Source organism: Pinus tabuliformis, chromosome 6 (assembly GCF_031772625.1).
Source record: "Pinus tabuliformis cultivar Carrire ecotype Pingquan chromosome 6, CPIR1, whole genome shotgun sequence".
Taxonomy (NCBI): domain Eukaryota; kingdom Viridiplantae; phylum Streptophyta; class Pinopsida; order Pinales; family Pinaceae; genus Pinus; species Pinus tabuliformis.
In genome coordinates this window covers 959,826,141-959,839,231 of record NC_142292.1, presented here as the reverse complement: position 1 = coordinate 959,839,231, position 13,091 = coordinate 959,826,141, and the positions used below count along the sequence as shown (strand labels likewise).

At 39.1% G+C, this 13,091-nt stretch overlaps 1 protein-coding gene across 3 annotated transcripts in view; it reads right to left on the bottom strand.

Moving 5' to 3' along the window:
- Nucleotides 1-3,099, bottom strand: part of LOC149262133 (uncharacterized) — a 34,364-nt gene extending 31,265 nt beyond the window's left edge. The window contains exons 1-2 of one of the 3 annotated variants that reach the window (XM_089423478.1): nucleotides 2,978-3,099; nucleotides 2,828-2,885 (exon numbers count right to left, since the gene is read on the bottom strand). In XM_089423478.1, the coding sequence (XP_089279604.1) occupies nucleotides 2,828-2,874 (47 nt within the window). In that variant the 5' untranslated portion in view covers nucleotides 2,875-2,885; nucleotides 2,978-3,099. Of the gene's footprint in view, nucleotides 1-2,827; nucleotides 2,886-2,977 lie in introns of those variants that run through there. The other 2 variants (XM_089423473.1, XM_089423470.1) reach the window with 2 other exon arrangements.
- Between the last annotated feature and the right edge of the window lie 9,992 nt (nucleotides 3,100-13,091).

Here is a 13,091-nt window from a genome sequence, read left to right as displayed (position 1 = left end):
ATTGACTCAGGGACGATTCAATGAACTATGGTTGGGGCTTGTTGGGTCCTTCGTTTTTAGAAAATAAAGAAATTAGATGACAAGTTGAAAGGTTGATGACATTTTGCAGAGATATTCGTTGGGAAGTCGTAAAGGAGACAATTGGAAAGGAGGAAGGAACCCTCTAGGAACCAATGGTTGTGGAGGAATGGCAGAAGAAGGTAGTCACAGTTGAGAAGAGAAGAATATTGAAAACCGAGCAATAGAAGCAGTCGAATGAGGAAGAAGGTGGAGCCTCCAAGAGAGAAATCGTAGTCCAAGCAGGTGTAGAAATATAAAGAAAGACGGGCGGAAAAGAGGAAAATGAGGAGAGTACTGAAATGTTGTTGTGGAGTTGTTCAAGCCACATTGTATATGTTGTCTTGGTTAATGTGGTTATATATTGATCTCTCATGGTAGTTTTGTGATGTTGATATGAGGCTCTGAAACCGTATGTAATATTGTACTGCTGCATGGATTAATATAAAAGGAAGTTTGTCGGGATATTTGTATAGTGTGTGGATGGTTACATGGTTTCTTAAAAAAAATATGATCATATATGTATTGTATTTATCTTCTCTATGTTCATGATATGTTGCGATTAAATGTTCGATTGATATAGTTTGGGGCTCTTTGACTCCTGCATTCCTCATGTGACTCAACCATGATACTGGACTTCTATACCCCATCTGACTAAGGTCACGACATGCCTCGGTTGAGACTCCTTATCCACCCTGAATAAGATGAAAGTGTCGGCATTGTGCTAGATTACGGAAAAACTTTGTTGGCCCCTGTGCCCGAACTCGATGTCTCAACCCTATTAATATTTTTGCACCAACATGACAGTTATCACTCTTTCATCTTTCCTGGGATTTAAAAGATCTCATGGGAAAAGACAAAGGGGTTCTTTGACTTGAGAAAGGGGACATACAGAAAGAGAGAGAGAGAGAGAAAGAGAGAGAAGTGAGATACCTGAATAGGATGCTGGAAACGTAAGGTAGGACATTTCCTAAGGAGTATTCTTGAGCTAGAATTGAGCTAGTGGAAACTCTAAAAACAGATTGAAGTTTGTGGGTTATAGGTTGGTTGGACCTTGATGCTTGTCAATAGATCCGATAAAGATATCTGTCAAAATTCCTGGTCTGGAAAGTTAAGAGCTTGGTGGGAGAACTGGACATAATAGTCGTTCTCATTGGAAGGGTGGATAGGCTTTTCCTAGCCGAGTTTTTGGACAAGTTTCAATCAGTGCAGATAAGTATTTAGACCTTCTTGTCAAGTAGATATGAATTTGTGTAAATAAAACTATGAGACATTATTGTATATTAAAATGTTGTGTTTATTGTGGAGAAATGACTAAGTAATAATTTTGAGAATATCTTTTAAGGCCATGGTAAAAGAAAAACATAGAAATATTGTAAATATAGAAATGAGAAACACTATGTATGTATAGGTAAATGTTGGGCAAGTTGTGGTCTTGTAGAATAAATAATGTATCAAGGCTAGAATATTGAATTTCTCTTGGGAGATAAACCCTCCTTCGTAAAATTAAAATGGAACAACCAATGATAACCTAATAGTATTTGATAACCATGACCCCTTCAGAAATAGAGGGGAGTATTTTAACAGTGTAATAGGTTGTTTAAATGTATTTTGGTCATTTCATTATATACTGAAATGTTAAAATATGTAATGGGAATAAGGATCAAGCTTATGTGTAATTATATATTTTCTTTTACAACGGTGGAAACAAGGTCATAGCCGTTGGTTGAGTTCCTGGTTCCTGGCCAATCGACTGGAAACCTGCCCAAAATAGTTCCAGGGTCCAAATGATTAATTTTTTAATGGATACCACATGGGTAGAGGAAGGTCCCAGGCATGGTTCCCATCCTCTGTCGGGTATCAATCAAGATATTGTATATATATAATGAATAAATATTATTGTGTTAGAGAAAAGAAAATAATATGCATGCAAAGCATATTGAACAGACACTAATATTTTTGTCAAATCATATACCATAAATGTTAACAAGAAAAAAGAATAACTGAACCAGCTTCATAAACAGAAACCACGATCATGAATCTAGTAGAAATATTATTACAACAAAACTAGTTGAATATTATTTCTAGCCGCAACAAAATAATCTAAGACATGTAGAAACCCAAAAACCCAAAATGTTGTGATAAGAGTGAGGGTTTGTCGTCTCTGCAAACGGCCAAAAAGACTCTCAAGTGCTTCTAACAGTAATAGTTAAATAATTACACAATCATAATCATATCAAGGTTACCACATGCTCTGCAGTCTATATCAAACATAGTTTACAGAAGTTTCCTAAAAAAAGACTCAAATGCTTGGAGTCCGCATGGTGACGGGGTAAAACCCTTATCAACAATCTAGAAACCCTAAAACATTTATTGTACAAGGTATATGTTGGACGAAACCCTTGTAAAACGGAAAGTGTATTTAGAGAAACCGGGACAGCATAACAAAAGTGTGAGTGCAGTCCAAAACTAATCGAGGTTCCACGAAAATTGATAGCATAAAGGGGTAATAATAGACCCTACCTGTGAAACCCAAAAGGAAGAAACAATCAATGAGGGTTTAGTAATCACCAAGGAAGTAAGAAACAATGATTGTGGAACTGTAGGGGTTTCACTTATCTAAAGGGATGGTTTAGAATTCGGTGCCAAAGGAAAACAACCTGCAAGAGAAACATAAACCCTCACTGGGAGTATCGACGATAATAGAATATGTAATAATAATTTTAGAAGAATGATTTATCCAATATAACTAAGAATAGAGTTGCTCCACCTGTGAAGGCTAAGGTCGATAGGACTGACCTCACCATAAAAGGCCATGTAAATTTAACCTGCCGACACAAAGACATAAGCTTTAAGGGAACTACTCCAAGACAGCTCTCACCAGTTTAACATTTTAGGGTTAAAAGGAGACAAATGTTACCTGTTGCACATCGAAACAAAACCCTGGAGCAATTTACAAATGGTATCCTGGATTGAGCAACGATAGAATGAGCGAGTGGTTCCAAAGACAGAGGTAGGAGTAGTTACCCTAATTAATCTCTCCAAGTTTACACCGTCCGATCAAGAAATGGGGAAATCAACGGTGGCTAAGGGAGACAAATGTCACCATAGCCAAGAGCTAGACATGATGGGTAGAGGGGTTTGATAAGTTTCGGATGTGACCGCCATGGTTAAAAGAAACATTTGAATAAACTTACATCGAACACATTAGTTCACAATGTAAAGGGAAGGGTGGAATGTAACTTATGTAGCCATTGTATTAATAAGGAGTGCACATCGATGATAATAAAAAAAACATGTCTTGTCAAACTCTAATCATGATATTTAATAAATCAGTCTGAAATAAGCTTTAGGTTATGGTAAATTTTACTGTACTTTAACAGATAATGGTTAACATGGAAAATAAACAACTTTTTCTAATGGTTATGGTAATGCATGTTACAACATTATTTTTTGTTATTGGATTATATATACAAGGAAAAGGAGGAAAAAGGGGTTTTTATACTTGGCACTTGAAAATAATAAGGGACTATAACCATGGTTGAAATGTTTATTATATTTATTGGCATAAGTGAGTTATGACATATAAAGCACACACTTGTGGTTGATATGCATAAGGTTACATGGTTGGTTATGTTAAAAGGTCTTGGCATTGATATTGAATAGAGTTGTAAACTTGGCAAACAATATGTGACTATTGCTCACAACCTTGTGTGCATTTATCATATAGGACTTGGAGGTGACATGCCTTGGTTTTAATGAGGGTTGACATTTGTTATGTTTTTTTATCAATGACCTAGATCTATGTTTGGGGCATTGCATGGCCACTACTCTGCCCATGCATTAACTCGATTAGAACGTTGCCTTATTGCATCATCTTTGTAGTTGTCTAGCCTTGGAAACTAGCTATCACCTATAAGCCCAAATTTGTAGTTTAGTTTGGGATCATTGTTCAGTGGTTATGCTTTGTTCTGGATAATTTTGAATTGTTCCTTGCCCCACGTCCTTTTCTAGCTCAACTCAATGACTTCATGTTGCCTCATCCTAACATTATTGGCATTCCTTAGTCTCCCAAATGACTTTCCAATGATGGATGGAACCCTGAACCTAAACAACTTCCCTTTGGTGTGTACATTAGACTATCATGCTTGTGAATGTTCTGGTTGTATCTGCTCTTGACCATGTGATTCATTTTGATGCCTCTTTTGCTAGCTCTCTCCCTAGGCCTCCCATCCATGTCATCCAATAATATAAATGGAAAAGACACCTCGATAACCCTAATTATTACTCCACTTCTACTTCCAAGCCACGTATAGTCAATGCCTAGGAAGTCTAAAGAAAAAGATAAAATCCTTTTGGTGATATGCATCAAGAGAATTAGTGAATTGGTGATATTTGTTTATTGTTCTCTTCTTTAAATTTTGGAAATTTACATTTTGACATATTAGGACATACATGACATATTTTAATGAGGACATGGATATTATCCACTATTTTTTTAGGCACAAAGTATATATGTTTATATGATGATGATTTCATGAGTTTGCATATGATATATTTATATTGTTGCCTTATGATTATTTGTTGATTATAAATGGGGGTTACAAGGTAAATACATAAATATCCTATAAGTATTAAAGGAGTCTAACAAGACCCCACCTACTTATAGTTATTATTAGTTAAAATAATTGCAACTTATTCCTTCCCTTGAAGATATTTACCTATTATTATGAAGTCAACGAATAAATATTAATTAAGAGGGAATTTGTTTGTGGAGGTATGCTAAAGCTTGAAAGTTTATTACTATTTTAAATATTTATCCTTCATAAGTTTTATAGGACTAACATTGTCTTCTTGATAACAAGGGACATCTTGAAAGGTAGCAAATAAAGATAATTCAACTTTCTTTGTGATGAGCCTAGGTATTGCAACAATAATGCTGCAACTCTTAGGGCTACCATCTTTACTTATCAACCCGGGGTTCGTACAAACTTGGAGGTGACAGTGCTATATGCACAAGTAGAAGTGAAGGTCCTGCCTGTTGTCACTGTTTGTCTAGCAAGAGACCCCAGGGGTTCCAAGCCAAACTTCTATAGGGTCAGAAGAAGCTTAATTCTTTGATGGAAGGAGAGAAAACCTATTCTAAGAGAGAGCTACTCTATTGCAGTAATGAAGAAAACAGCATGAAATGCTAAACTTACACCATAACCTAACTAACCAATTAAACAGCTATGCTAAGCAGAATTGCTAAATTAACACTAACCTAATGCTAATTATCTAAGTTGCAGAAGTAAAGAGCATCAAAACTAGACTAAGGTGTAACAAAGAAACTTAGGCTAAATCAGGTTTCAAGCGGAAAAAGCAATCAGAGGTCGAAATCAGTGAAAGGAGGACGTGAGGGAGAAACAGTGCATAAGAACCGTTGGATCAGTCAGGTGAAAGGCAAATGAACAGTGGAGATTGGATCGCAGGAGATTACGTAGATAGATGGGCAAACAGGGTCAACTAACACGATGAACGATAGAGATCTTATCGCGGAGGCTTAAGTGAATGGAAGGACGAACAAGGGAACAAAGCAAATGAACGGCGGAGAATGTGTCGCGAGGGATTAGGTGAGTGGATGGACAAATGAGGTTACCAGGAGATGAATGGTTGAGATCTAATCGCGTGGGTGAAGTCAAGAGATGGATGGACGAGGCTAACAGGGGCAATGAACGGCTACGATCTTATCGCGCGAATGAAGTCAAGAGATGGATAGCAGAGATTGTATCGCAGGGAAAAGAAATGTGCGGAAATGAGGGAGAGGGTTTCTAAGGCGGTAAGTAGTTGCTCGCGCGCCCTTCAGGCTATAAGTAGTATTTGGAAATTTCACGTGATTAGCCTTACTGCGCGACACGTAGCACGAGAAAACCACTTTTCTCGCTTCTCTCGGGCAGATAACGTTTGTGCACTAATCCAAGCGAGATTGTGCAATAGTTGTTGGATCAGGCAGGGCTGATCAACGGTGGAGATCAGCCAAGCTAGTTGGCGATCGGGTGAAGCGATAGCCATCAGATCAGGCAAGGCAGATCGGCGGTGGGGGTTTAAAGCACCTAAAGTGATCGAGGGACATAATAGCCATCGGATCAGGTGAGGCACATCGACGGTGGGGACTTAAAGTTCATAAAGTAAGTGGTGGACTCCACGTGAGGCAGTAGTTGGAGAAAATAGCGAATCGGATGGTGAATGTGAAGGTTTGTTGGTGATCGAACGACAAGGAAGCGATGTAGGAGGAACGTGCTGAAGGCGGTTTCAAATGAAAATGATAGAGAAAACCAGTGATGGTGAACTAGTAACTGCGTCAAACAACAAACTCCATAGCTCATGTGAGAACTAGAAACCTATGTTTTTGGGCTGCTGAAGGGTCCCTTCCTCAAGTCATGGTCCCAGAGGGAGGAGGGAGGCTAAGACACCTGCGCACAACCTGATAGTGATCTTTTTCGCCTAACTAACCTGTGAACTGAAAGAAGACATAAATGGAAGTAAACTACAACAAATGCAGCTACTGAAGCAAATAACCAGAAAAACCATGAATCCTACTTAAGCAACTAAACAGAACCAGAAAGCTATTTAAACAAATGAACAAGTAAACCAGAAAGCTATTTAAACAAATAAACAGAACCAAGAAGATATTTAAGCAAATGAACAATGAAAACTGGAAACTATGCTAGCATACATGTACAGTAAAGAGGAGCTTTGGCTGCTTGGGTCGGGCCCTAACCCAAGAGCTTCAGCCCTCGGAGTTAATTCAGAGCTGGCTTAAACAAAACTCATTCTTATTATAAAAACCATGGATTACAGAGCAGACTGTCACAAGTCTCTTGCAGCTCAGAAATAAAATAGAGTTTTACAATAGAAGTGTGAATCCTATTGAGGTCCTAAACCTCTCTATTTATACATGTGAAGTCTCTAACGAATTTCTTCCCATTAGGGAGGCTTGGCCTCTAATTCAAGAAAAACTGGTTTCTGTCCTTTTCACTTGCTCAGCTGTCTTCTAGTCTTCAAAGTGATGGTTGTTTGCACTCTGAGCTGGTGAAGGAATATTCGAATGGAGGGGTAGTAAATGAGGAGGATTTACCTCCTATAATTACTCTCCCTTGTCCCATTCTAGTTTTACCAAGGTCTTTGCCATAGTTCCTTGCTTTTATCCTTTATACCTGCATTTTCCTTGCTTTTATCCTTTATTCCTGCATTTCATGCACATTAGACCACAAAGCAACATATCCAACTCTAACTCATTTCATAAACAAAATATAATCAAAAGTATGCAATAAGTTGTGAGAATAGTTGGTTTGACTAAGCTAGGAGGTGAATTAAGGCCAATTAAGGCCCATATAATTACTCAATGATGAGGCTCATCATCACCCCCTACTGAAAGTGTTGCTCATCCTCTAAGCAACTTAGTCAATGTCCATGTCCTTCATGGCTCTGGTAGCCTCTCTGACATCCCATGCTTTTGTTGTGGTCTCTTCTTCTTGTTTATAGAAGCCTGCTTTCCTTTCTACTTCTTCCCACTGCCTCTTTTCCTCTTCTTCTTTTCTTCCTTTTAGCATCCCTAGGAGTAGTGGTGGACTGAGTTTTAGGCTTATCCAATTGACCTTCAACCTTTGTATTGATTGCTTATACATAGGTGTCATGTTGAGTGCCTCTCTCAACCTTTTAGGGGAGTGGTGTTCTCTGATCTTCAAGCTGTGTGGCAGTGTGTTCCATCTCCTTTAGCAGGCCTACATATTATCATCTCCTAGCAGTCTAAACATATCCTCAAAATGTGAAATTGCTTGCTCTTGGGCAGCAAGATATCTAAGTGCCAGCTAAGGATCATTTACAATTAGATTATAGGTGTTGATTAGGACCATGGGATTTGATTGTTAAGCTCTGATAAAAAGAGATTTATTTTGCTCTCTGGCCAATATTATTTTCATCTATGCAACTATTGACTTCTCATGGTTCATTGATGATGCCAAAGCCATTAATTGTAGATCTCCTAGATCTGCATTAGGATCCCAAATATTCATGTCTGTGAGGGCCATGTTATGCAAGTAAAACTCAGCCATTTTGGCCCCATCCTTTAGTGCACTTTGATCACAAAGATCAATAAATTGTCTGCAGTCTTGAAATGGCATGGTGCTCCTTTGTGCTAGTGTTTTAATCTAAAATTGCAACCATTTTGTCCCTTGGTAAAGAGCATAGGATTTAGTTGGCATCCTACACTGGATGGCCTCCAAGGAGAGGTTAGCCATATATGCTAGTTGGTCTTTCTTTTCCTACAGTTGTCCTCTCTGTTTTTCTTATCTTCTTCCTTTTGTTGTTCTTTCGCATCTCCATCAATTTCTTCCTTTGTTTCCTCCTCTTATTTCAGCATCATCCTCCTTGTCTTCTTTCATCATGTTCCTCTGTATTAGTTTCTTCTTTCTCCATGACAGAAGGAATAACATCATAGATGAGAGTTTTGATGTCATCCTCTGCTGGTAAGTCTCTGGAGACTGACCATTTTATAGGGATCTTGAGGTTTTGGAGGGAATCCTTACTGAGGATCATGATCAAACCATGCTGAGCCAACTGTTGGGAATTCCCTTTCTTTACTTTGTTACTGGAGTCTATGAGTGATTGCATCAAAAAATAGGGTATGCTGAGTCTCTGCTGAACTGGTGTTTCTACCCCAAGTCTTAATTCTTCAAGGATTCTTAAATGGTTGCCATAACAACACTATATCTTTGGACTCTTGCATTCTCTTTTGACTTATTAAAGAATTTCCTTTTTGCCACCTTTACACTTGTAAACCAACTACCTCTTAACCTTTACAACTTTTGATCAAATAATGCATATGAGTGAGTGAGTGGGATACTTACCTGTGGTCTTGATGCCATGCTGCAGTTGTCAAAGATCAAAGGTGCTGCTGATGGTCATTCTTCTTCCTCCTCTGTTGTCTATTGATGGTTTATTAGCTTTTGTAGGTGTTTGTGGCTGAAGATCTGATGTTTTTGCTGTTGTTGTGGAGCTCTTAGATTTGATGTTGTTGCTGCTGTGGAGATCTTGGATTTGATGTTGTTGCTGCTATGGAGCTCCTGGATTATGACTTGGCAATGTTTAGTGTCTCCCTTAGAATTTCTTGATCATGTTGCTGGCTAGTGCTCTGAGGATGCCTGTAATGAATGGACAGAGGCAGTAGGAGTGTATGTGGATGCAGCGATGATGGTAATGGTTGAGGTGATTCTATTAGAGAACACAATCTTCACCTAAATTGAAGCAATGAAGTGAAAAACAATAGAATTCATGGAGGGATGCATGGTAAGGAGTGGAGAAGATGAAATATATGTGAGGCAGTGTTCCCTTTGGATATTCTCTTTGCTCCTTAGTTGTCTTTCTCCCTAACCTGCACATAACAATTATGTTTTTTTTTTTCTTTTATTATTATTATTATTATATATATATATATATATATTTAAAACACCTAGGCTGCCTGAGAGAGGTTTTCACCCTGGTGCCTTAAGGAAGGTTTTCACCCAAGGATCTTCTTTTTTTCTTCATTTTTCTCATCCTTGGGCCGCCTCATGATTTTTTCAACCCAAATATGGGACTCAAGCGTCTCATGGAGGTTTTCACCTGAATCCTTATTCTTTTGTTTTTTCCTTTTTCAGTGACCTGATGAGGGAGGAGCTGGAACTTGCTCTACCATCACCATTGTCTTATTGATACTATCAATGAACTCTTGTTTTGATAAAACCCTCTTGTACATTTTCAATCTGTGTCCATCAACTAGCAATGGAATGGCTTCTTCATCAATAGTTTTGATTTGCACTGAACCATTGTCACGGCATCTTTCCACCACATAAGGTCCGAGCCATGTTGTCCTTAGCTTGCCCTTGAAGTCTTTATACCTTGAATAATATAGCAATGCCCAGTCTCCTTCTTGAAATTGCTTCTCCTTGATATGTTTGTCATGCCAAATATTCATCTGAAGCTGAACTATCTCTATATGTAGGAGGGCTTGCATTCTGAATTCATCCAAGCCATTCAAATGTAACAACCTTTCTTTCTATGCATGACTGAGATCCAAATCTAGTTGGGCTGTCATCCTCAATGTGTTATATTCAAACTCAATGGACAGTAAAGCCTTTTTCCCATAGACCAGCTCACAGGGTGTAAATCCAGTGGTGGTCTTCCATGTTGTATTATAGTCCCAGGTGGCCTCAACTAGTCTCTCTGCCCAATCCTTCTTATCGCTGCTCACTACCTTGGTCAAGATGTTCTTCAGTGCCCTGTTGGTCACCTCCACTTGCCCATTAGCTTGTGGATGATAAGGAGTGGAGGTCCTATGCTTGATTTTGTGATGGTTGAGTAGTTATTCAATTATGCTGGAGGTAAATTGGTTGCCTTGGTCTGTGACTAGCTCTCTAGGGTACCCAAATTTGTAGAATATATTCTCCCTTAGGAACTCAACCACCTTCTCTTCTGTTGCTGCCTTAATTTCCTTGGTTTCAGCCCACTTAGTCAAATAATCAGTGCACACAATGATGTGTTGTTTTTGCTTTGAAGGAGGGTTGATAGGCCCAATGAAGTCCATGCCCCACTTGTTAAATGGCTCGAAAGTCACTTGAGGTTGTAGGGGCATTTCATCTCTTGGAGTAGGCTTTCCAATCCTTTGGCACCGATCACACTGACTAATATACTTTTTCACTTCCTGTTGAAGAGTAGGCCAATAATAGCCTGCTTGCAACACTTTGAATATTGTCCTCTTTGCTGCAAAGTGACCTCCACAAGGCCCATCATGACAGGTCAGAAGGATGTCAAAGACTTCCTCTTCCCTTACACACTTTCTTAAGATTTGATCTAGGCCAAGTTTGAATAGATTGCCCCTAATCCAGGTGAAGGGGGCGCTCTTTCAGACTATCTTGCTCTTTTCTTTGGAGGGAAAGTTTGGTGGGAACTGTGATGATACTAGATAGTTTGTTATATCAACGAACCATGGGGAGAGAACTGAAATAGCAAACAAATGCTCATCTGGTAACTGGTCATCCACCATTCCTTCTTTACCTGTAGGCAGATTCAACCTAGATAGAAAGTCAACAACAACATTTTCCTTACCAGGCTTATTAACAATAGTTAGATCATTTTGTTGTAATAAAAGCAACCATCTTGTAATCCTAGCATTCACATCTAGTTTGTTCATTAAATATTTAATTGCAGCATGATCAGTATGCACAAATGTTTGATAGCCTATAATGTAAAGCCTAAATTTGTTTAATGAATGCACAACAACTAGGAGTTCCTTTTCGGTCATAGTATAGTTTAGCTCAACCTTTGATAGGTTCTTACCGATAAAATAGATGGCATAGGGCAATTTCTCCTCTTCCTGACCTAAGGTTGCTCCTATGGTTTTGTGTGAGGCATCAGCATGAATATGAAAAGGGAGGGCCCAGTTTAGGCCTCTAAGGATTGGTGCAGTGGTTATCTTGCCCTTTAGAATGTCTAAGGCCTCTTGATAGCTCTTTGACCATAAACTCAGAAACTTTGGCCAACAACCCAAACAAAGGAGAGGCCAACTTGCTGAAGTCCTTTATGAACCTTCGGTAGTATCCAACTAGCCCTAATAAACTCCTAACATCTCTTTGCTTTTGTGGAGGTGGGACCCTTTGAATGATTTCTATTTTGTTTGGGTCCACGTGCAGTCCTTGTTGAGATATTGAATGTCCTAGCACAGTCCCTTCAGTCATTAAGAATTCACATTTTTCTAGACTTAGAGACAAATTCATTTCAATTCATTTGTGTAATACTTTGCCTAGGTTAGTCAGGGATTCTTGAAAATCACAGCCATAAGGTGTAAAATCATCCATATAGATTTCTACTGCGTCATGCACTAATTCAACAAAAATACTCAATACTGCTCTCTAGAAAGTGGCAGGAGCATTTCATAGGCCAAAAGGAAGGACCCTATAGGCAAAAGTACCCCAAGGACAGGTGAATGTGGTCTTATCCTGGTCTTATGGGCAGATTTGGATTTGGTTGTACCCACTGAATCCATCTAGGAAAGAAAAGAACTTCTTCCCTTCCAGGCCATCTAGTACTTGGTCAATGAAGGGTATGGTAAAATGATCCTTCTTTGTGGCTTCGTTCAACTCCCTATAACCAACACAAATCCTCCACTTACCATTTTTCTTGGGAACTAACACTAAAGGAGAGACCCACTCACTGTCTAAGATAGGGTAAATGAATCCTGCATCTAGCAGTTTTTGCAGTTCTTCTTTGACTATGTCTTTAAGAGTTGGATTCATCCTCCTTTGTGGTTGCTTGACTGGCTTGCAACCTTCTTTGATGTATATGTGGTGAGTACACATTGAGGGGTGTACTCCCTTCATTTCCTTATAACTCCAATCGAAGGCTTCTAGGCTCTCTCTCAACATGTTGCACAACTTTTCCTCTTCTAAAGCAAAAAGAGATGGATTAATGTTCAAGGTTTTCTCTGGGCCACATTCTATGGTTTTGACACGGAGTGGGTTGGAACTGGCCAAGCATAATTCAATGGGATGATTGTTCTAGGTTTCCATTACTTCCTCTTCTAATGGTAATGAACTAGGAGTTGGACTTTGGAGCAGGTGTTCAATTAAGTCATCCTCATCTTGCTGTCCTCCTCCTATGGTTTCTTTCAAAGCATAAAGTTGGGAAAAATAAACCTCATCTTCTTCCTCCTCCTCTAACCATAAAGGTAAATCATGCTCTAGGGTAGATTGAGCAGGAGGGTATAAGACTAGCTGTTTGGACATATGCCCATTCTTGATGGCCATATTCCTAGCTCTGCAACTAATGTAAGCATCAGTTGTGGCCAACCATGGCCTCCCAAGGATGAGAGGGTAACTAGTAAGCTTAGCTTTAGGCTAGAGAACTAGGAAATCTGCAGGGTACTCCCAGGAGTCAATGGAGACCATTACATCCTCCACAGTTCCCTCACGGGTGACTGTGGAACGGTTTGCAAGTTGCAGAACTGTTGTGGTCTTCCT